A 25,506-nucleotide genomic window follows, 5' to 3' on the forward strand; every position below is an offset into this window, starting at 1 on the left:
ATTGGGTATAATTTACCCCTCCCTTGCACTGTGTTTAATTTTTCATTTTGAAAGCTACACTTGAGATCTCTCTCACCTTCTAAGATGTCAGGTCATTTGCTTGTAAATGTTGCTCCCTCTAATGACTAGATAAAGACCCTAATTTAAAGAATGTCCCAGAAGTTGAGGGTACAAAACAAGCTGGGTTGGATGCTGATCGATACTTTTACAGAGGTAGAAGAATGTGTATGGGGAAGAATGTTCACTTGAGTACACTGCATTCATTTTTGTAAGATAAGTACAAACTTCTCAGTCAAGGCCTGACAGGAAGATACTCTTTCAATTAAAAAATTGCATGGTAATATCTCTCTCAAACAGAATCAGGAGGGTCTGTCTCGGAATAAGTCCGAACTGCCTTCTGCTTTCTAGGACAGGGTCTGTATCAAACCAGAAGACTTAAGAGCAAAATGCAGTATGTACATTCTGTGGCTGCATTTGTCTTGTGGCTCATTTCCAATGCACTGAGGTTTTTGAGTATACTTCGTTTGATAGGTATGTTTGACTGCCTTGACCCATATCTGGTATGGTCTGCAAGGATGCCATGCCAATTTTAATGAGCTGAGTCAGATTCTGGTGCCCAATATTTGCTACAGTTAACTTGAAATACTTGCTATTACGTAAGCAAGGACTGTGCTTATGCCAGGCATTTCCTGGGGCTTAAGAAGCAGCTGTGATCCCATGACAATCCCAACAATTCTCAGCTGGCCACTAATCTGCAAAAATGCTCTGTCCCAGAGGCTTATTCCATTACAGGTTATTCACAATTCTCTTTCAGCATGTGGACATATCAGTATAGCCCTCAACAGAAAGCAAGGTTGTTGCCAGTAGATGCAGTAAAATAATTACCCTGTAGCAATAGCTTCAGCTAGAAAGCAAGTGTTAAAACTAAAGACCTTTGGTACTGAGCTGAAATTATCGGGTTGTCTTATTTTACAGGTTAGGGAAGAAATGCTGATGTTGTTTTATATGCTTACATTATAGAACAATACGACCTGACAGTGTCGTCCGTTCAATTTACAAAGCCACAGGCTGCTCTGATAATCCTAATCACCATGTGATCTACTTGGAGCATGTTGTTGTGCGCATCACTATTACTCACCCTCGACGTGGAGACTTGGCAATTTATCTAACCTCTCCATCCGGAACCAGATCACAGCTCTTGGCCAACAGGTATCGTATGATAGTGCAATTTCACAGTTCAGTCAGTCTGCAGGACCTGCAGTAAGATTGCAGCACCAGCAAATAATAGTCCAAGTCATTACAGTAGCTTTGCTAACATACACAAGCTAATCATTTTTTTGGAAGAGAAAGGGAGAAAATTAAGTGGAAAGGAACTCTGAGATGTCAATCTCAGTCTTTATCAGTAGAATAGTAGGCTCTAAATCATCCTTAAAAATAAACTAGTTGATTTTGATAGTCTTGTCTGGTTCACCAATTATTAGATGGCTGGAAAATTTGAAGTGAAAAGTAATAGTCTCAGTGTTACAGAAGGAAACAAGCTGAGTGAAAATGTGTTTCTAAATACTATTGGCACTTATTTTTGATCTATCTCCTATGTTATCCTTTGTTCACAAGTAATAAAAATCAGACAATAGAAATTCTCTACTGCTATTTTCTTTAGGCTTTGTGAATGCGATTGTGACTTCTGGTGTTAGGAATTTTCATCCTACTCTTCAGGATTATTAATGAATCTAGACTTGCTTGCTTTCTAAAGTGCCCACATCCAAATCATCCCAGCCAGTTTTGATAATAGAATGGCTATTAAGATGTGGAGAACTGCCTGCCTTCCTGACCTTTAGCGAGGAGAACGACCTATCTTTCTTCTCAAGGGGAAGGAGCTGTTTTGGAGACAGATAGAGTTCAAGAGTGTTTGGTTCTGATTGAGATGTAAACCCACATTTTCATTAGACCTTAATCTGAAAGAAAAGATGTATTGAAAATATTCTGCAATGTAGATACATTCATGCATCAAATGGAGAGCAATTTGTACTATAATTTTGTGTCCCTCTAGAATATCTCCTGTGTTTCATTATGAGTGCCTTGTTGATAAAATGCATACCTATGTATCTTAGTGCTATACTGAAAGAAGAACTTGCTTTGCTAACCATGCAGAGAGAGACTTCTACACTCTAAGCAGTTATGAATCAGTCTTTTGTTTTCTTTGTGAAAAAATTCCACTTTACTTTTATATTGTTTCTCATGCAGCCATTCCTCCATGCTTCTAAATGAGAAAATCTAAAACTCCTCCACCTAGTTATACAAACAAAACAACCTTGTGTAAACCCAGTGGTTGTAACACAGCTAACTTTTGGCTCCAGGCATTCATGACTTGCAATTGACTCACAGCGAGTGGGAGATAAAGACATTCTAGTATTCACAGTTCACCTCTGGTGGTGACTGATATGTGGAAGAGGTACAAAGTTTAATTCATGCAGTCTCTTTGTAACCCATGTACTTTAGAACGTGATTTTTTGTACATGTGGTAGAGGAAGAATATGAAAGTATATATTAAAAATTCAGTGATGTTCAGCTGTTTCTTAACCTATGCTATCAGAAGGCTAACCAGAAAACAAATGTGAAAGGCTTTTTAGTGTTTTGCCAATTTGCAAAAATAGATTATTAATGAGAGCAAATATTTATACAGTCACATCAGAAATTACTTACCTGTGTAGGCTTCAGAGATATACTGACTTGCCAGTCACATTCAGTTGAAGCAAACTCAAAACTCCAGGGTACTAATATTAAGGAATAAATGCATTTTGCAAACTCTAGGTCTTAAATTCCTAGAGACTTCACAAGCCCTTTCATATGGTAAAGTGGTGGATACGGACACTACTTCTCAAAATGATGTTTCAAGGTTTGCTTTATTTGGATTTGCTGTAAGAGGTCTTACAGCTTACTGGTCTCACAGTTAGTATACTGAGAGCTGTTGGGTGTATATGTACATTTATGCATCGTGTTACAGAGTTAAGAGCAGAAGTTCTGTTATTCTCTAATAGTAGAATTTATTTAGTTCAGGGACATTTAGTTGTTAAAGTATTAATCATTAGGCCATCGAGATAAAGGCATTCTAATACTAATAACATTCAGGGATGCATTGGCAGAAAACAGTCTGGTGTGTTCATTTTGTTTTTCTATAGGCAAAGTTACCAAAGGCTGCTGTACATGGCTACTACCTGATCAAGATGCTTTTCTCAGATGTACAAAAGCTTTTAATGCACACGTACATGATTAATAGCAGCAATACCAGCTGTTTTTACTGAACCCAAGGAAAACCTCATTGCTTTACCATTACTCATCTGAGTTTAATTTGAAACAGTTTGCTGGTAAAATGTCTTAAAGTGCAAAAGGTATATTTTACACATGTGCACTTCTTCTCCACCAATTCTGGGAGAAGTCATTGAGTATTTTCTGGTGCATTGACGAGCAGGTCCCTCAAGGCAGTATCTGGCCTTTTTTTCTGCATATTTTATCCTTAATGTTGGCATCCCCTAAAATGACTTCAGTAAGAAAACTTGTTAGTCATAGGCAGTGTGGATTCCTCTGCAGGCATTTGGTGGATTACACTGTCACTGGCTTGAGCCTCTCGTGCATTCTTCAAAAACTGCATTACAGGGAACATCTGCTTTGTTGTTTGGAAAGTACTAAACATGATTACATTGGATGTACTGCAACTGAGCAAAATACAGGCTTGGAAAGTGCTGGCTGCTGTGAGGATGAGACTACAGTTATGTCCAAAGGGGAACAATATCCCCTTTCTGAAAACAATTGGCCATTGGATTTGGCAGCATCATTTTCTGAGTGGTTTTGAGACACACTAAGATCAGTAAAAGCAGAAACTAAGTACAGGGGGCCACGCAGGAGAAACTAAATAGAAAAAAGGATAGAAGAAGCAAACTTGGGGCTCATTTGTCTCCTACTGAAGTCACGGTTTGTTTAATTCTTGCCCTTTAAATTTAAAGCAGCTGCTGCCATTCGAACTGCGTAACTGAAATTTTTAGCCACGTGGTGGCAAGTTTCCAGGCCACTAGCTTCCTATGCTTATATGGCACTGACATTAACAGTATACTATATCTACAGGATGAAGCAGTTCTCAGAAAACTATTGCAACTCGTACTTGGTCTATTTTATTTTCTTAATGTTGTCTACATCTTTTAGTTTAGTTTCGGTTAGACATTCACTGCCTTTCTGCCAGCCATTCTTTCAACCCTTGCAATTGTAATGTCAACACGTCTAAATTTAATTGAGTACTACTTTTATTATGCTCTGTCATAGCATTAGATAAGGCAAAGAGCTCTGAGAATACTAGAGGCTCAACATGAACTAATAAACATAGAAGATAATGTTTGGGTTTTTTTTCACACTGAAGAGAAAAAAATTGTTATTGATTTGCCTACTTCTACAGCAAAGACTGATGGTATTTGTATGCAAAAGAGTAATTGGATGCATACAGGTGACACTATCTTCCATGTAACTTTATAATCCATCCTAGAACATGCTCAAAAATAAATGTGGAAGAAGATTGAAGAATAATATATCTGAGATTTAGAATGACGTGCTTTTCTTTTGTAAGTGAAAGGAGTAAAACATTAACTAGCGGGATCTGCACCATAGGCAAGTACTGGATTATAGAATTCAGTACTTCTAGTTCAGTTTTTGTAGAAAATAAAAACCTAATTAAAATTTCAAAATTATTTTGCATAGTAGAACTGGGAATAAAGACAAACAAATGAACTTCTCTTTAGGATGCAGCTAGATGTTTTGGCCTTAGTGTTGTAGTAAACAAAACAAAACAAAATAAATAAATAAAAGAATTGTAAGACAGACTGGAGGAAGAATGCCTGGAATTTACATGAGGGCTGCTCCAAAAGTAATGACTCCTATTTTGTTGTGGTGGCACATGACATCAGAGACAGATGGTAATGGAATGGCAGTAGAGACTGAATCTTCCTACCAATATTCCCTTACATTTTGTTGACATCTGACAGATGGCAGCAGAGGGGCAGTCTGACAAGAGGGCAGTTGATGGCATAACTTCATCAGGTAACAAAGGAAGAACCGGTTATATCATCTGTGTGGACTTCAGTAAGGCCTTTGACACTGTCTGCCATAACATCCTACTCTCCAATTTGGAATCATAGAATCATAGAATCACCAAGATTGGAAAAGACCTAAAAGAACATCCAGTCCAACTGTTCACCTATCACCAATAGCTCCCACTAAACCATATCCCTCAACACAACGTCCAAACGTTCCTTGAACACCCCCAGGGTCGGTGACTCCACCACCTCTCTGGGCAGTCCATTCCAGTGCCTGATAACCCATTCAGGGAAGTAGCATTTTCTAATGGTCAATGGTCAATTGTATGGTTTCCAAATGGAGATCAGTGGCAAGTGGTGTCCCTCTGGGACCTGTGATCTTTAACATCTTCATCAGTGACATCAACAGTGATATCAGTGCTTCCTCAACCAGTCTGCCGATGATAGCAAGCAATGTGATGTGGCCAGCACACCCAAGGGATGGGATACCATTCAGGCACAAGTGGCAAACCTTGCTATCAGTACAAGTGGGGGATGTAAGAATAGAGCACAGGTCTGACAAAGGGAACCTGAGGGTACTGGTGAATGGCAAGCTGGAAGTGAGTCATGTGCCCTTGCAGTCCAGAAAGCCAACCATATCCTGGGCTGCATCTAAAGAAGCATGGCCAGGTCAAGGGAGGTGATCCTGCCCCTCTGCTCTGTGCTGGTGAGGCCTCATCTGGTGTACTGCATTTAGACGTGGAGTGTTCAGTACAGGACTGATATGGACCTCTTGGAGCATGTCCTGAAGAGAGCCACAAACATGATCTGAGGGATGGAACTCCTCTGCTGTGCAGACAGACTGAGAGACCTCGGGCTGTTCAGCACGGAGAAGGCTCCAGGGACACATAATAGCAGCCTTTCAGTATCTAAAGGGGAGCTATAAAAAGGGGACAGACTCTTCAGCAGGGTCTATTGTGATAGGATGGGGAAAATGGTTTCAAACTAAAAGAGGGGATACAGATTTAGATCGGATATAAGGAGGAAGTTTTTTACAGGGAGGGTTGTGAAGCACAGAAGAGGTTGCCCAGAGATGTGATGGATTTCCTGTCCTCAGAGACATTCAAGGTCAGGCTGGATGGGGTTCTGAGCAACCTGATCTTGCTGTAGATGTTCCTGTTCATTGCAGAAGAGTTGGACTAGATGACCTTTAGAAGACTCTTCCAACTAAAATGATGATTTGATTCTATGATTCTGTGACAAGATGGCACCTGACCTGGAAGTGGGTATGAAGCAAAGGTATGTGTGGAAATGAAATCTTCCACGCAGAAAAGATTGTACCCATTGACATTCATCCACACATGCTGAACGTTTATGGAGACTTAACAGTGGATGTGAGCACAGTGATTTGGTGGGTGATGTGTTTCAGCAGTGGTGACAACAGTGGGTCACCTCTGCTGGTGCAGACTTTTATGAGTGTGGCATGCAGCCTCTTTTTCATTACTGGTGAGATACATAGCTAACAGTAGTGACTGTTGAAAAAATCAGTAGTTTATACCTGAGAATTTGCCCTATCAAGTGGTGTTTCTGTTCTCTTTGTATCTGTTGTAGTTTCCCTGGAAATAAATTAAAGGCATTACTTTCAGAACAACCTACATACCTTTGCACCAACTACTATGGTGAGAATGAATGAATTTTTTTCCTAGCCATATGTAAACTAGGCCCACCTCAGTATTATCCAAGCAGCATCATGTTTCACTTTGAATAAATTGAATTATTTTATGGACTGTCAGTCTACCCTGATGCCCTGAACCTAATCAGTTATCACTTTTCAAACACACTTGACTCATTAGAATCAGAAAATTCTAGATTTGGCATCAACTTCATTCATATTCTTTTATTAGGATCTCTTCTCAGCCTGTTTCAAGCAAAGTTTCTGAAGATGTATAAGCTGAAAAGTACATATTCTTTGACAAGACATCTGTAGGGATCATCCACACAGCTGGCTGAGCAGTACAGCACATGGAACTCAGCAGTCTGACAGATATTTTGGTCATGACAGAAAGTTTCATGCTGATACGTTTAATCCTGGGGGTCAAGTTCTCCACAGTTGAAGATGCTGATTGCTGTATTCTCTGCTACCTCAGACTGGCAGTTACTATACCCTGTTGTTCATGTTGCTCTTCTCTAAATGAGTTTTTCTTGACAGCTCCATTGCTTCATAAATTTAACTGCAATAACAAATGTAGAGTAAAAATTTAAGGAAAAAACAAAGTCTAAATAAATCTTACTTAGATCTCACATCCAGAGGCTTTAAGTGATCTTCCCTGACATAAGTACATGAGAAAGTTTCTTGAATGCCTGTGCAGCCTCCAACCATTTCTTTTTTTCCTGAATACTTAAATGCAGGTGAGCAGTATTGCCCAGCTGAGAGTTAATCTGATTAAGTCAGTTTGGGCTGACTGCAGTTCTATAGTTAGAACTCTCAGGGGTCAGGAGGTTGAACCCAGTGTAGAAGAGCCACGTCAAGGAGAGCAGTTGACCAAAGCATTTGAAGTTTCACAACTCTGTACTCTTTCAAGATATAAGTTCACTTTAAGCCTTGTGGCCAATTAGACCAGTAGGCAAGGACATCTTGTCTGTCAGGCTGCCAATTTAGTAGGCTAGAGCCCATCATAAACAAAGAATGTTGTAACAGAGGAGAAAATAGCCTTATTTTGCCAGCTACTCCACTGCTTGCTGCCCCAGACATCAGTTCAGGGTGTAAGCTTCCTGGCTTTCAACTGAATATACGTGGCATGGCTGTCAGTCAGATCAGTCAGATGCAGCTGCACTTTCTGGGATGAGAATAACACCTGGATGTGTTTTTATGTTTTTACACCCTTTTATGCATTTACTGTTCATGATGATGGATTGTGGTATCACCAAATAGATCTCCCACCCTAACTGTATTTTCTCAGACAAAACCAATTTGATTCACTAATTTTGTATCTTGGAAATTCCCTGATAAAAATTGAACCTTTTTTTTTTTTTACACTTGTAGATTTAACTGAGAGACTATCGTGTTCCCCATTGTGGAATCTCCTAGAAGTGGCTAATTGTCACTCATTATGTAAAAAATTGCTTACAAATGATTTTTTCTGTTTGAAGTTACTTTCTTAAGCAGAAAGATAGTGCAATTTCTAGGCTGGGTGGATGGTAATGGAAGAAGCCAAGACTCTTTAATTTATTTTAAGGAAACTATTATTTTACTATACACTCTGTAAACTTTATGTTCTCATACAGACTAAATATGATGCATAAAGAATACATTAAATTATTTCTTATAGAAAATAAGTCATTATCTTTAAATACAGTACTATTTACTGTATCAGCAGCCCTAACTTAATTTCTCTGAATATATATGGTCATGAAAACACATCCACTCTAATTTGAATTGCTTTACCGAGAGAGGTCAACAGATCACATCAGCTTTGTTCTTTTCTGATTATGTCAACAAATAAGTTATAAAGGAGCAAATGCTGTCACTCACTTTGCTACTTACATGTGTTATGCGAATGAGTGTAAATGTTGTAGTTATTGGATTGATCTAGGTATCTTGTTAACTAAAATAATAGGTTATCAGACCACATACTAAAAATTTATTTGTTCATGATAAGCTGCGTGTGTTTCTTTGCTTTGAGTTTTGACTAGGCATCAAACTGACAAATAACCAAGTCAGTTAACAATCTGAACTGATTCCAGACTTCTAACTCCTTAAAATGATCTATTTGTTGTGTGTTCTTTCTGAATAGGGATAAATGCACCTGGACAGTTTTGTAACTGTTTCAGTAATTTCATCCTTTTGTTAACAATTGCTGAAGGGGAAATTTAGATTCTTTGATTTGAGAGTTTATTGCGTAAGCAGAACACAAAAATGCTTGGATCATTGAGTTGATACAACCTGCATATAGTCTTGGACTCGCTACCTTTCTACTATTTTTAACTGTTTTTTATTTGTGGCTGTAGCTTTTTAACTCATTTGCAGATGTAAAACTCATACATTAAAAAAGATGACATTTTAAAACTTAAATTATAAGCTCCTGCTGAAACGCACCACCCACTGCTTCAGTGTGCATGCATCCACTGTTTGGTCTCCAGAAGTGTTCAGCAAATGGCAATTTATGTTGATGGGTGCCATTTCTTTTGCATGGAGGAATTCAACCTCTACTGCTATACTACTACAATCTGCCTCTTGTGATGTGGATTAGTATAATGAAATGGGAGGCATTACTTTCCAAGCAGCCCTCATAGCATGTACAATATAATTGTCCAGTACTTATATAATACTATGTAATTTAGTTGTCATACTGTCAAGGAGGAATATTGCTGCCTTGACTGATTGCTAGCATGTTCAGAAATTAGTGTATTAGCTGTCAGCAAAACACCATATGACAATTTGACTAACTGTTGGAAATAACCTACATAATGATTTAGATTAAACATACCCACATGCAAACACTGGGTAGTGACTGGATAATAATTTCTACCCTTTCAGTAGATTACGTGTGCCATATGTTTATGAAATTTGCTGTATTCAGACAACTGAATTAGCAGTGACATGCAACAGGTGAATTCTGATGGCAGAATGTATATATATTTTATATATATATATATATGTTTATACTGGACTGTGTGAGAAGAAAATCTCAACCATTTATCAGTGAAAACGAAGTCTAGTTTTAAAAATATATCTCTATTTCAATTTGAGGAGTACTGATGTAGGCATTCATTCAAACTGGAAAAGGATTATGCACATGAGAGTGAAAATCAGCTGTGTACTGTATATATAAGGTGTTCCATGCATACAGTTCCATGCAAGGCTTATTGAAATCAGGGCTGGATATGTAGGCCCACACCAAATCTAACCCCATGCTTTTGATTGACCAGAGTTTTTAGCAAGAGATAATGTCATTTTATTTACACCCAGTTTGAGTATTTTTACAAGAATTTGACATATACACTGTTGTTAAACTTTTCCCAGTGTTTGCCTGGTCACCTTCACAGTCTTCTGAGACTAAAGGTTGAAATGTGCTTAGAAATGAACAATAGTGAATCAAGTTATTATAGAATATTGTAGTATTTTTGTACACTTTAACATTTTTTACAATTTAGTTGGGAAATACTGGTGGTAGTTGGGTGGTTGGACTAGATGATCTTGGAGGTCTTTTCTAACCTTGGTAATTCTATGATTCTATGATTTTAGGTCTTTCTGCATTCTTTCAAAAAGTTTAAATTGATTGAATTTTCTACCATAGGGATCATTTGTTATCAGAAATATTTAAGCATTACTCTCACTAGTAAGACTTTCATATGTAAGAACCAAGGTAAAATTGTGAAAATACGTATACATAAATATATTTATGCACAGATAAATATATGTGTTTCTTCCCATGGTGTTTTATTATTAGATCTTAACTTCCATCTGTATCTTTGGAATACTAAGCAAAACACCATGAGCACTGAGTAGAAGTCCAAATTATCTTGTATCTTTCCAAGCTTTTATTGATAAATTCCAGTTTTAGGTAATAAAATATGTCCAATGCTCTTTCTCTTTCCCTCATCAGATTTGCATCACTTTGCAGCTTCTGTAATCCAGGCTTGAGCTTCAAGTTCTTCATTTAAGATCTCAGTAATTATAATAATGTTGTTAGTCAGAAGAAACCATCAGACATCAGTCTCTCAGTTTTGCCCAAACTACTTAGGTCTTTCCATAAGTAATTCCTTCGATTTATTTCTTTGGAAACTACATCAGGTACAAAGAGAAGGTACAAAGGTACAAAGAGTAATGTTTGATAGTGGAAATTCTCAACTACAAAATGTTTTTTTTTTCAACATAGCCACTACCATTAGCTATGCATTTTTGTGAGCAATGAAGATTAGCCTGAATGTTGCTCCTGTAAGAATCTGCACCAGTGAAGGTGTCCTATTGTTGCTATCACCAGTGCTAAAATGCACCACCCTCTGCCTCAGTGTGCTGACATCCACTGTTTGGTCTCCATAAACATTCAGCAAGAGTTGATGAATGTCAATGGATGCAGTCTTTTTCACACAATACAGTTTTGCTTTATATGCACTTCCATATCAAATGCCATTCTATCTTACTGCCCCTCTACTGCCATCTGTTTCACAGCAACAAAATGTATTGGAATACTGTTAGGAAGGTTCAGCCTCTGCTACAGTAACACCAGCATCTGCCTCTGGTATTGTATATCAACATAACGGAATATGAGGTTTTACTTTCAGAGCAGCCCTCATGTATCCTGTCAAGTGTTTGATTAAAGTGATAATTTGATCATTTAAGGTGGGAGATCAATGTCTCTATTACATTCGTTTTCCAATAAGTAGTCACACATATTGATCTGTAATATTGTCTTGTTCATTCATTTTTATTGTTTTAAATTCTTTTTTAAGTATTCTGATCCAAAGTGAAAAATAAATGTTACAGAAATTTCCAGTGTACAAGTTTGTATTTTCCTTGTGCTGTTAAAACAGTGCTTGTGCTGTATTTATATATCACACTTTTCACGAGAGACCTAGTTCCTATTAAACCAAAGTAATGATATTTTTAAAGTGATATCTCTTTCCTTTCTTTCACATCATGACAAATCATGACATGTAAAGAACCTCCTCCACCAGAAAATGTATGGAAATTCTTGATTGTTCCTCAAAAATATGTGGAAAGACCATCTTGAGTAACATTATTTAAAGACACAGATGAATGAGCCAGCTTATTAGCATATCATTCAGTAAATTGCATACTTGGAGGCTTAACTCCTCAAATAGTATGGTTCACTTAATATAATGTCATGATTTATTGTAGGTTATTTGATCATTCCATGGAAGGATTCAAAAACTGGGAGTTTATGACTACTCACTGTTGGAGTGAAAAAGCAGCAGGTGACTGGATCTTGGAAATCTGTGACACTCCATCTCAGCTGAGAAATTTCAAGACTCCAGGTATGACTCTGACCTTTATTTGGGCTCAGTGAATTTAGAAGGATGCTTGCAGTTGCTAATGCTGCCTTGACTGTTTTCCACCATTTATATACACCTCCAAAGTCTGACTGTGTGAAGATAAGTGTGAAGGCAGAACTGTGAAGAGAATCATAGACTGGTAGAATGGCTTGGGTTGGGAAGGATCTTAAGGATCATCCAGTTCCAGGTTCTTGCCATGGGAAGGGTTGCCAACCACTAGATGGACTTCAGGGGGGCAGACTTTGAACTATTTGGGACCCTGGTAGGGAAGGTCCCTTGGGATTCAGTCTTGAAGGGTAAAGGGAGCCAGGAAAGCTGGTCACTCCTCAAGAAGAAAGTCTTAAAGGCATAGGATCAGGCTGTCCTTCTGTGACGTAAGATGAGCCCAGGCAGGGAAGAAGACCAGAGTAGATGATCAGGGAGCGTTTCCTGAGGCTTCAGGAAAAAAAGAGATTCTAACTCCTCTGGTGAAGGAATGGGCAACACAGGGAGAGTACAAAGAGGTTGTTACGATGCAGAGGGAGAAAATTAGAAAGGCAAAAGTCCATCTTAAACTCTGCTTGGCCACTGGAGTAAAAGAGAACAAAAAATGTTTTTACAAATATATTAACAGCAAGTGGAGAGCTAAGGATAATCTCAATCCTTTACTGGATGTGGGAGGGGGAGGGGGAAAGGGTTGGTTATTGACCACTAAGGATAAGGAAAGGGGTGAGATTCTCAGTGCCTTCTTTACATCTGTCTTTAAAAGTCAGACCAATTATCCTCAGGGTACTCGATCCCTTGACCTTGAATTCTCAGATGGGGAGTGGAATAAGCACCACATAATGCAGGTAGAAACAGTTAGAGACCTACTACTCCTCCTGGACTGTCACAGGTCCATGGGGCCAGATGGAATCCACCCTTGGATGCTGAGAGAGCTGGTGAAGGTGATTTCTGGAGAGATCCCAGAGGACTGAAGGCTTGCCAGTGTGACCCTTATCCACTAGAAGAGTAGTAAGGATGATCCAGGGAACTACAGGCCCATCAGCCTGACCTCAGTGCCAGGAAAAGTTATGGAACAAATAATCTTGAGTGAGATCACGTGGCATGTGTGAGACAGCCAGGGGATCAGGTTCAGCCAGCATGGGTTCGCAAAAGGCAGGTCCTGCTTGACCAACCTCATCTCCTATGATTGAGTGACCTGTCTGGTGGACAACAGAAAGTCTGTTGACATATTCTACCTGTCCTGTTTGACATCTTTATTGATGACCTGAACAAAGGGATTTAGTGCACCCCCAGCAAGTTTGCAGGTAGGAGAAAGTTTCAGTCTACCTGGGAGCAGAAAGACAGTACAGAGGGATCTGGATAGGCTGAATAGCTGAGCTGAAGGCAATGGGATGAAGTTCAACAAGACCAAGTTCCAGGTCCTGCACTTTGTCCACAACAACCTCAGGCAATGCTACAGGCTTGAGGCAGAATGGATGGAAGACTGTGTGGAAGAAATGGACCTGAGGGTGTCAATCAGTGTTTGGCTGAATGTGAGCTAGCATCATGCCCAGGTGGCCAAGAAGACCAATGGCATCCTGGCTTGTAGCCTTTCTGACAGTGCTGCCAGCAGGAGCAGGGAAGTGCTCTGTACTCAGCACTGGTGAGGCCACATCTTGAGTACTGTGTTCAAGTTTGACACCTTCACCACCAGAAAGATATTGAGACTCTATAGCGTGTCCAGAGAAGTGCAGCAAAGCTGGTGAAGGGTCTGGAGCAAAAACCTTATGAGGAACGGCTGAGGGGCTGGGATTGTTTAAGTCTGGAGGAGATTCAGGGGAGACAGCTGCCTGAAAGAAGGTTGTGGCAAAATGGGAGTCAGCCTCTTTTCCTCTGTAGCTAGGGACAGGACTAGAGGGAATGTCCTCAAGTTGTGCCACGGGTGATTCAGACTAATTCAGACTAATTAGGAAAAATTTCTTCTCTGAAATAGTGATTAGTCACTAGAACAAGCTGCCCAGAGAGGTTGTTGAGTCACTAGGTTATGTAAAAAGTCAGTCTCCTTCCTGCTTGTAAACTTTACCCTCTAACTCCTCAAATACTGGAAAGACACAATGACGTCTCCCCAAAGCCTTCTCTCCTTGAGGCTGAACGAGCTCAGCTCCCTCAGCCTTTTTTCGCAGAAGAGATGCTCCAGCCTTCTCTAAGAGCTCCATATCTGTGAAGACTCTCCCTTGCCTGGCCGGCCACCTTTCATTTTAAGGCAGCCCAGGTTAGATTTGTCCTTCTGGGCAGCAAGTTCACACTGTTGGCTCACATCAAGCTTTTTGTCCACCATAAACCCTAAATTCTTCACAGCACTGCTCTCAGTCAGTTCTTCTCCCTGAAGTATACCACTCATCACTGATCCAGTGTTTCCTCATCCACTCATCCAATAATTCCTTATCCCCTGAATATTTTTCCAATTTAAAGATAAGAATGTGATATGAGACCATATCAAAAGTCTTGCAGAAATCCAGGTACATGACATTAGTTTTCCTTTCTTTGTCCACTGAGGCCATTGCACCATCATAGAAGGCCACCAGTTAGGCATGAACTGCCTCATGGTGAAGTTGCACTAGCTGTCTCATATCACTTCCTCATCTTTCATGCATCTGACCCTAGCATCAAAAACGAACTGTTCCATGGTCTCCTAGGCACAGAGGTGAGGCTCACTGGCCTATAGCTTTCCTGATCTTTCTTTCTCCCTTTCTTAAAAGTGGATGTTGTTTCTCTTTTTCCAGTCACTAGGAACTTTTTGAACATGACAGAGTGGCATGGCAACAACATCAGCCAGTTCTTTCAGAATCCTGGGATGCATGTCCTCAGGACCCATAGTCTTGTAAATGTTTAGTTTCAGAAGGTTACCCTTCTCTTTATAATAGGAAAAAATTTGTTTCCCTAAACCACACCTAGATGTTCAAGGACGTAAGAGATGTCTGACAGCCAGTGAGGAATGAAGCAAAGAACTTGTTGAGTACCTCAGTCCTGTTAATGTTCTTTTATAACATCTTTCCCTTCATGTTTTTCAGAGGGAATGAACTCACTTTGGCTTGTCTCTTCTGACCAGTGTATTTCTACAGTTGTTTCTTGTTGTTTTTTGCATCCTCCATCAAGTTCAGTTACATTTCTGCCTTGGCTTTCCTGATCCCATCTCTGCACAACCAGATGTCATACCTGTATTCTTCCCAAGCCACATATCCCTGCCTTTATTGCCTGTGTATTTTCTTCTTATGCCTTAGTTTAAACACCTCAAGCTTATCTGTTTCCTGCATCCTCTGCTTGATAAATACCATTATTCTTAATTCCATTTATCAGTGTACTCTTTTATTTTTATGTTATTGTTATTTGCAATTTAAGATACAGAATTAAGACAGAATCCAATCCTATTTTCAATGTTATTTGCTTTGTATTTTATATTCTAGCCATAAGAAGAAGAGTGGCATTTATCAGTTTTAAAAATAAATTGAAAATCTCACTATAAAGGGGAAAGAAATTCAGGGCTTGCTACACTGGTAGGTTGCATCATGCTCCAGTGTGTAGGTAAAATGCTGAGACCACACATTTGTCTGCTTACAAATTACACTCTTAGAAAGAATTTTTGAGGCTATAAACATTCTTCTTCTGCTTTTAATTCCCACTGTGCTGTTCAACTTCATTCATTAACTTCAGTGTAAGTACTTTGAAAGAGATGGAGATTGAGGTAAGAGTTTTCAAAGAGATTTAGAGGAGTAAATTTCCGTTTTCTGATTTTGAGAGATGAATATATAGTACCCTTTGGACCAAAGGAAATTTCAACCTTAAAAATCACTTTGAAATACGTACTTTGTATGCAAACAAAAGTAGGTCTGTTTATGTATACATACTGATCATAGTCTTTTCCTCAGAGCTTCACATCGAAGTAGAAAACCCTTAATAAAAACAATCAAGGGGAGAATATCATTTAAACAAATAAGGATGTGAATAAAACAAATGTAAGAGGGGTACATACAACTGATATATTGGAATTTATTTGTCACTTACTCTAAATTAACACTTACTCTGATTGGACAGCAAGTCAGAATGTAATCATATTACTTTGGAAGTGACAAATCTAGTTCATTGCTGCTTTCTCATAGCTTAAAATTAATTACAAAAATTCTGCTATGAAATAACATACTTAGGACAACAATGATGTTATCAGTAGAATTAATTTATAATTCAGTGGGATACAAGTTACATTTCAGCTATATAAACTCAAAAAGCAGACAGAGTTATTTTTATTTTTATTTTCTATTTGCTGAAAATGCATTCTGAATTTTAAGACATAGATGCTAACTTGAACCATAGAAATGTATCCTTGGCTACATGCATAAAGAAACAGTGGCTAAAATGTGAAATTTTTAAAATCTCCATTTTTAAAAATATGGAAGATTAAGTAATATTAATTATGTCCATTCAGCTTTGTCCAATAAATGTCCATTAATATTTCTGCAACCAGACAGGGAGATGGAATACATTTTCTTTTGGTTTGTTGAATTTTTCACATTGATCAGAAGGCTACATGCAGTTCACCTGTTCAAGGTAAATATGTCCCTCCCTCTGAAGAAACAGTTGTGCAGGGAGGTCAGCTCATCCAGTCTCTCCTGCAGCTTGCAAACTCGGTAGGACTATTTCCAGTGTGATTTGGAAAAAGCTAGGGCACAGGAGGAATTCTAATGTGCGAACATGGTTTTGTCCAGTCTCCTTCCTATTCCAAGTGGATAATAGGCCAAACTCAGCTGGGTTTTTACTGTTTTCTTTGCACAAAAGCAAACTTTTCTCATTTCAGTATTATGACAAAATGGAAGTGCTGATTTTCTATCTAAAAAAATCTAAAACACAGATCAGCTTCACGCAACTGCAGTTGAAACAGATGGAACTGAATGAGAACTTTAGTTCTTTAGTTCTTCATTAGCTGAATTGTGTTCTGTTTAATGCAGCAGATGGGCAGAGTGGCAATCTCTCTGCTTTTTAGAAAGTTTTTTTGCCTGTCTGGCCACCGAATCAAGCTCTCTTGTTACTTTTCTCAGTTGTCTGCATATCCTGATATTTTTTCAGAATGCTAAACTAGCAATCATAACTCATTTTTTATAAAACCTGGTATGTAGTATAGTGTGCAGCAGTCCATACTGAAGACCAACATAATCAGCGTTATTTTCAAGATTGTTCAGCAGCAAACTTCTTATTAATGTTCATGAGGACTCCAAGGTGGTTAGTATTGTCTAAATGTCTATTATATATTCAAGTGGTTAACTGTAAGCACAGAGTTTTAAAAAAACCTAATTATCATCTTAGAGATCTGAAAGGAAATAACAACACTGTCAGTTCTGCAGTATTAGCTTTATTTTATCTGCACCACTCTTTCCTCACCATGGCTTTACATTGTGAAAAATCCTTAGCAAAGTGGCATTAATCGCAGAAGGAAATGCAGAGCAAAGTTTCCAGTACACTAAAAGGATACTTATAAAAGGAATTTGGCAAAGTAGTAATAGACTACACAGAACAAAACTATACTGATTTTTTTTTGTACATGCAGATAATTTTCAGTGCTTTTTAATTTGATAGAAGAAACAGCAACTACATAATTTGTCATAATTCACTAAAAAGAAAAGAGGCAAAAATTGATGATTTTCAAATCTGTCTTGAACTTAGTAATCCTGAAGCAGCCAGGAACTTCTACAGCCTAAAGGACAAGTTAGTGTAGACCCTTGTGTATACTGCAGAACCCAGTAGCTCATCCAGCAGGCATGATGAAGAGCTAAAGAGCAACAGACTTGAGCTATTGCTCTCTTTTCTGTGCCTTGGCATGCTCCCTGCACTAAAACCTAGAACAGAGCCATTTTGCAAACTGTTCATCTGGACTATCTGCCAAGCATCTTTCATAGCTCTTTTATGTCACCAAAACAGTCTGAAGAGGCCACATACATTTCCAGCTTTACACTTTAGAGCCTATTCCTGGATGCTCCGGTTTTATATAATTCACTGTATAGATCTTAATGATATATCAATTTCTATACTTTATGTATAATCTTCTCAGATCTATGGTGGCTAATCATATGGGGCTAATCATTTTTTGCTTCAACCTCTGGAAGAAAAGGGACAGTAGGTCCAGAGGATGTGGAGGAATTAAACTTTCCCAGCTGGACTTAGGAAGAAACCTCATATACTCATGGAATTATGCAGGAGGATTTATTCTTTAGTTTCTTTTTACCGCAGTGTAGATTACTTCTTTGGACCTGTTAGGTGTTTATATGCATTTGGATTTCTCAAGTTGTAGTCTGGTTGTGAGTTTGGATCCAGAATACTCATTGAATTGTCTTTATTACTGTGTCTCTCAGCTTCCTAGGTTTCTGCTTGCCTTCTGATGAAATTTGTCCAATAACATTTCAGTTCAGAAATTTGTGTAAGTGCATGCCATATATTCATAGCAGATAAACTCAGCTGTTTGGTCACGTTGGAGTTAGTCTACAGCCTGAACAGGATGTGAACTGAAGAGGCTTCCATGAAATTTATGGTGCCTTTGTAGCCTTCAGTTTTATCAGACTGATATCACCATCCTGCCTGCTTCTTTGTGTTCATGTGTTTGTTTAGCTGTTGAAAGGTCTTATAATTGAGAGCTGAACTTTGAGAACAAAGACCCAACATGTCATCATATCCCTGCACTGCCAAGGCAGTGCCAGTGCCACATCTGTTACCTGTAAAGTCAGAGTCTAGTTCATAAAGCAGTGCATGTGATTTCTGTCTGCATTTATTTCTGTACAGTTTATGGAAGTGCTTGCTGTGAAACACTGTGATATACCCTTTCTTTTGCATATACAATGTGGGATCTCTTATATGTACTAAATACAAGCAGGGTGAGGGAGATTCTAGCCAAACAAAATGATGGAAGCTGCCAAAAATGGGGAAAGAAAGATTTTGGCATAAATGTGCACACTTTGTCTATTCATTAGTAAAGAGTGTGCATGTATATATAATTATTTATTGAAATATTTTCATTGTGCAAATTAAACCTGCCTTGAGGCAGGCTTCATTTATTTGCTGGCAAGTCACATGAATTTTTTCCCTCTTTATTTACTGAACAATTCTTAAAAGGCAGCTAATCTCCTGACAAAACCTACATTATTCCTCTTGCTGCTCTTTTGCATTAGGTATAAGGTCAAAGCCCCAACCTTCCTGCCAGTGTGTTAGTACAGCCCTTCCAGTAAGTCCAGACACAACAATACTCTGTGCCCAAGAAGCATCAGTGCCTGTGGTTATTTTTAGTGGGCCCTTGCAAATATTTTTTTTTTTTTTTTTTTTTTTAGTATTCAGTACTTTTACCAGTGTTCTGGAAGACATATAAAATCAACACTTTGAAACTTTAGTGATCATTGGAGCACAATAATGGCAAGGAGGAAAAGTTTAGAGTAATGAAGCAAGAAAAACAGTTTTCGGCTGCATCCAATTTATTATAATTAATACACCGTGAAAGTGAGTTAAAATGCAGAAAGGACAGAGAACATACATGGTGATGCTATATTCACTCCAAGACAAATCATTTAAAAGAACTCTGCTAGTATCTGTCAGATAGCGATCATTCTTTGGCAAAAGGAGATTCCTTACTGTAGCGGGATCTTGATGAATTAGAAAGCTGGACAGTCACCCACCAGATGAAGTTTAACAAGAGCAGGTGCCAGATTTTGCACCTGGAACATGTCAATGTTCAGCATGTACAGACTGGGAGAAGAGAGGCTGGAGTGCAGCCCTGCAGAAAAGGTTCTGGGAGCTCTGGCTGATGGCAAGTGGAACATGAGGCAGCAGTGTGCCCTGGCAGCCCAAAGGGACAACTGTACCCGGGTGAACCAGGCCCAGCACTGCCAGCAGGCGTGGGAAGGGGTTGTCCTCTCTGCTCTGTACTGTGTGACCTCACCTCCTGCACTGGGGACAGCTCTGGGTGCCACAACAGGAGAAGGACATAAAACCATTGGAGAACATCCAAAGGAGGGCTGCAGAGATGGTGAAGGAGGGCAGAATGTTTGAGGAGCAGCTGAGGTCTCTTGGTTTGTTCAGCTGAGAGAAGAGCGGGCTGAGGGGAAGCCTATTGGCAACATTTAAAAATGGAATCTTTCAAATTCAGAAAAATTGCTTTCTGCTTCCCTTCTCTCTTGAGTCTTCTGATAAGAATTGTACACGTACAACCTGTTGCTTCAACATAGGTGAATATAATCATGAGACTAGGTTTAAGACCAAACTTAATTTCCATATTTTCAAGCTGGGGTATATTTTTTTATGCATCACTAGTAGATGTATTATTTCAGACCTGAGTACTTCACTCTTTTCATGGAATTAATTTACTGGCAAGTGCAGACAGGGAGGTGAAGTCTGAATATTTACTATTTTCATCTTGACAGCTTGGACTTACAACTTGAAGAAAAAACAACAGCAGAACTTACATAAAAGTGCTTTAATACTTCAGGCAGGAAAACATTTTCTTCCTTCACTCAACTACTGAGAGGATAAAATATCGGTGACTAAGTCAGACAGTTAAGTGACGTATCTTCAAAATAACTAGGCCAAAGAAATAAGAAATTATGCTTGTTTGGGAAGGGACATTGACATTCTTCACTGAAATATATTCCATAAAACAATGAAAAGTACTCGTGAGTAATAATAAACAAAATATAACCCTGTTTTTAAGTCATAATTCTGAATACAGCTAGTTAGCTAAGATATACAAAAATAACTGGACAATTCGTATTCTGAGGAAAAGTGAAATTTATAGCAAAAGCTCCTTGATGAATACCAGTATAACTTTCCCAAATGACTATGTGGCCTAGGGTTTTTGTTTATGGTTTATATTGAGTTCACCCTTGCAAACTTATATTAGACTTACAAGAGAGTGCAGTGCAAAAAATACTGTGAAATAACTGGTTGAAGAAAGTATGCTTTCTCAGTTTACAATGAAGCAGAGATTGCACTGACAATATTAAACTAAGTGGAGTCTTCTGTGTCCACTCAGATTTCCTGTTCACTGATGATATATTCTGTAAGACAAAGAAAATAGGAAATGATTTATAAAACTAGAATTTTAATACTTCTAGGCAAATTGAAAGAGTGGTCCTTAGTACTGTATGGAACATCCATCCAGCCATACTCACCAAGAAATGATTTTCCAAAAGTGGAAAGAGTACGCTCCAGTCCAGTAGAAGATCCTACAGAAGATTATGGAACAGATGATTATTCAGGTGCGTACATTAACTTACTCTGTGCATTTACTGCTCTGAGACTCTGCATATATTAAATGTTGGACTCTATGTTGTCAATATATGGTCACACATTGTGAAGTCTCCTGACCTGCTTACTTAGTATTTTCTCTCTTCCACGGTTTTTATCTCTTACATCTTTTGCATTAGTTCAAGAATAGGATTCTGATACCATAGTAGGGTCTGTCGTCTTCAGTGACTGGGAAACAATTTGGTGGTACTAAAAGTTTCCAGAAACAAAAATAGAAATAGACAAACAGAAACAAACATATTTAATAAAATCAGCTTTTTGTGAATTTTCTCTGACTAAGCAGTAGTGTGTTTATATTTCACCTGATTAGTTAGAAGTGCAGTGGCAAAACTGATAATAATTATGCAGGATTTGTGATATTTGTAAATGGAAAAATTAATACACTGAAGCTAAAACATAGTGCTGAAAGAATGACTTTGCAAGAACATTTTCATAAGGATATTCTCAGGGTATGGAAGTAGTGGGAGTTTAGAACAATTCATTTAATAAAGTTCTATATATACACTTTGCATTTTGATGAGCTTTTAGACATTTTCATATTTTTAAACTACACTTAACATCCTATGTAGAATGCACTACTTTTCATAAATATTTATAAATATGTATGCACAATATATATATGTGAGGAATATTACCTTCTACATCTGCATATATTGTTTCTTGTTTATCCCCATAGAAGTTTTTCAGTGGTTTCATTAGGCTTCAAAAGAGTTAGATTTTTGGTGCTGCAGAATAAGTCAAGCTGGCAGTTTTCCTACATGTATTCCAACAGTGTCAATCACATTACATAGATGATTACTGCTGTTGTATCTTAAGTATAATTCTTGCAAGCCAACAGCACAGCAGTGTTCAGTTTAGAGCTATTTGTTATTACAGTCTCTTGTCACAGTGTGTCAAACACACAGTCCCTGTTTTTGCTTGAGAACTGCTCAACCCCTTGTTTTGATAGATGATGAAACACTACTGTCTCTGCTGTAAAGGTCACTAACTTCTTAAGCTTTTGCTGTATGAAGTGAACTCAGTTTTGTTCAGGTTCACTTGATATTAAGAGCCTCCTGACATAGTTAGGGGTTCACACATATCCTTGTCACTTACATAAAGGCAGGAGATGATGGTTCTCTCATCCCCTAGCAGCTTGGAACTATTTGGAAAGTGCAAACATGTCTGTGGATGAGATAAAGGGTTTGCTAATAAGCAAATATTGGTTGAGGCTTTTGCAGCATGTAGCAGCACAGAGGGAGGTGAGTCTGGACACTGAGGGCTGGTTCACTTCTGCTGTGGTAGCTACTTGGACCACTTGCTCATTTGTTAACCAAAATAGCTGCTGATTATTATACTGACCTGCTTGCAATGAGCAGTGTCACTAATCATTCCTTAGTATGAATTTCAAAAGCCTTTATGCACTTCTAAATAAAATTTTGATTGATTTGTTAGCCATTAGGAAAGAGACTATTTCAATCCAGAAATAGTATCTGATAGACCGTACAGAGGATGCCAGGGCTGCTAAAAATTATTTATCACTTTGAATGAATACTGAGGCCAGTATTTGCAAAGATTTTCAAGTATTAAAAAATTCCTCCTTTCAGTATGGTCAAATTACAATTTGGACTTAAGATCAAATAAACAAAAACACAGTAATTGTATCTGAATTAAAATAGTATATAACGGGTAAAAATAGTAATAATGGGTAAAATAGTAATAACGGGTGCTAAGTACCAAACAAGAATTTCCTGCATCTTACTTTTATTCCAGGTCCGTGCAATGCAGAATGCAGCAAAGTAGGGTGTGATGGGCCAGGACCAGATCATTGTACTGACTGTCTTCATTACTACTACAAATCCAAGAACAACACACGGTAAGACCAAAGTTAAAAAAAATTTTGCTTCAAAGATTCCTTATTATGTACCTTAACTTCCTTTTCTCTCTTTGCTGCAGTCATCAATTAATTGTTTTCCTCTGAATGTGATAAATTTTCTTAGTTAAAGAAAACAACTAACTAATCAAAATTTCAAGTACAGAACTCAAACACACCTCCCTGATCATTCCCTCATTTTTTTTGTAAGAGGTTATATGTGTGTAACTGTGATAGCAACTACAACTTCATTGACTGCATATGAATCAGATAGGAAAAGATCTAGATGATCAAAAATGGTACAGTATGACTGTCTGTCAAGGTGTTTGACAGTGAGACAGCATATGCTGTAGGAGAAAAAATGCACAAGCAGCCTGATGCAATGCTGTGGAGGGTTACATGATCGTTAGAAAACGTGATCATTCATAAGCAGCAATGCTGAGAAATACTTCTGCTTTGCAGTCATGGTCCAGGAATGTGGTGGCAGGTTATTTCATTAACGACTCTGCCTTCTCTTCCCTGCTGTCTGCAGGATCTGTGTTTCGACCTGCCCACCTGGTCACTACAATGCAGACAAGAAACGCTGTAAAAAATGCTCACCCAATTGTGAAACCTGTGTTGGAGGCCATAGTGACCAGTGCATGACCTGTAAATCTGGCTACTACCTGAATGAAGTAACCAATAGCTGTATTACCACCTGCCCCGATGGGTTTTACCTGGATAAGAGTTAGTATTACTTATTGTTTCTTTATTGTGGGCTACAGAATTTGATCTGGGGAGGCTGTTGGAATACTGATAAGCAGGAAATGTTGAATGCATCTATCTCTTATCCTACTCCTCTTATTATGTTGTTGCTAAGCGTGATGAAGAAGCTCCTCAGAAATTAATCTTCCTTCATTTTAAAAATAATGCTTGGAGGCAGGATTTCATTTCTCCTTGCGTCTGGGAGTAACCAGCAGAATGAAAGCAGTCCAAGAGCACAGTCAGCTACAGGACAGATCAGGTTGTTGTTTCACCAGAAGGGAAAGCCAACATCCAGTTTGTGAACATGAAGCATTCCAATTCCCCATTCTCCCATACTGTGGGAATGCTGTGGCACCATGTAGAAGAGGCAGCTGAGGAAGTGACCATGGTTGCTGATCTGGATCACTGAGAAAATTAGGCTCCTCAGCTGGAAAAGGTGTTTGCAATTAACGTTTCAGGCAGAAACGTTATGATGACTCAAGTGCAGTAATTCTCTGCCACATGAGATATGGGGCTTCCGTTTCCTCCTGAGATTGCCACACTTTATTTCCAACTTTGGGTAGCAAAAATGGACATATATTCAAATGTGCTTAAACTACATTACTTCAGATAGCTTTAGTCACATGCTTAAAATATGAACATGTGCTCAAAGGGCTTGATTAAACTGAGTGAGAGTTGCTCCGAAAGTAATGCCTCCTTTTCTATATGTTGACTCACAATGTCAGAGGCAGAAGATGTTGGTAGGACAGAGGAGGCTGAACATTCCCACCAGTATTCCATTACATTTTGTTGCTGTGTGACAGATGGCAACAGAGGGGCAGTTTGACAGGTTGGTATCTGACATGGAAGTGCAAATGATGCAGAGGGGTGGAATTTAATTCCTCCGTGCAGAAAAAGTTGCACCAATTGACATTCATCGATGCTTGCTGAATATTTATGGAAACCAGGCAGTGGATATAAGCACAGTGAGGCAGTGGGTGGTGCATTTCAGCAGCAGCAACAGTAGTGTGAAAGACGAGCCATGTTCTGATGGCCAAGCACAGCTGTCACGCCATGAAATGAAGAGCATCTTGACCGGCTCATTTGTGTGAATCAGCTAATGGTGGTGACTGTGTTGAAAAGTAGTGTTTTGTAGCTGAGAATTTGCTCTATCAAATAGTGTTATTTGCTCTTTGTATCTGTTGTAGCTTCCATGGAAATAAATAGGAGGCATTACTTTTGGAGTGACCTACGTAGATACCTAACCTTTTGCTCTCTGTGCCATGAAGCTGTCTGTTCATTTTTGAGGATTAGTAAAAGCAGGTACTACTCTAATTTTTCCATTTGCCACTGTCTGAGAACTACAGTGAAGGGATTTCCCTTCCACCCAATCAAGATGTGTAAATGAAAATTTAGGAAAATGGGACCACCAGGTTTTTCTCCTCAGAGAGTTACATGGCACTGCATCTCAGAGACTTCTCTTAAAAGTAGGGAGCTCTTGAGATGAAAAGGCAGATGTTAGGTAAATTATGTCTCTTTGTTAAGATCAGAAGTATTTCT

The 25,506-nt window shown here is 38.6% G+C and overlaps 1 protein-coding gene across 3 annotated transcripts in view; it reads left to right on the forward strand.

Annotated features, from left to right (window-relative positions):
* PCSK5 (proprotein convertase subtilisin/kexin type 5) overlaps positions 1–25,506 on the forward strand; it is a 265,589-nt gene that overhangs the window by 164,550 nt on the left and 75,533 nt on the right. For 2 of the 3 annotated variants that reach the window (XM_065745519.1, XM_065745517.1), the window contains exons 12-16: positions 1,021–1,209; positions 11,920–12,056; positions 21,179–21,322; positions 23,124–23,226; positions 23,756–23,949. In XM_065745519.1, the coding sequence (XP_065601591.1) occupies positions 1,021–1,209; positions 11,920–12,056; positions 21,179–21,322; positions 23,124–23,226; positions 23,756–23,949 (767 nt within the window). Of the gene's footprint in view, positions 1–1,020; positions 1,210–11,919; positions 12,057–21,178; positions 21,323–23,123; positions 23,227–23,755; positions 23,950–25,154; positions 25,270–25,506 lie in introns of all 3 variants that reach the window. The other variant, XM_065745518.1, reaches the window with a different exon arrangement.

This window comes from Cyrtonyx montezumae, unplaced genomic scaffold (assembly GCF_038088225.1).
Source record: "Cyrtonyx montezumae isolate F1298 unplaced genomic scaffold, pur_monq_1.0 scaffold_36, whole genome shotgun sequence".
NCBI classification, from domain to species: domain Eukaryota; kingdom Metazoa; phylum Chordata; class Aves; order Galliformes; family Odontophoridae; genus Cyrtonyx; species Cyrtonyx montezumae.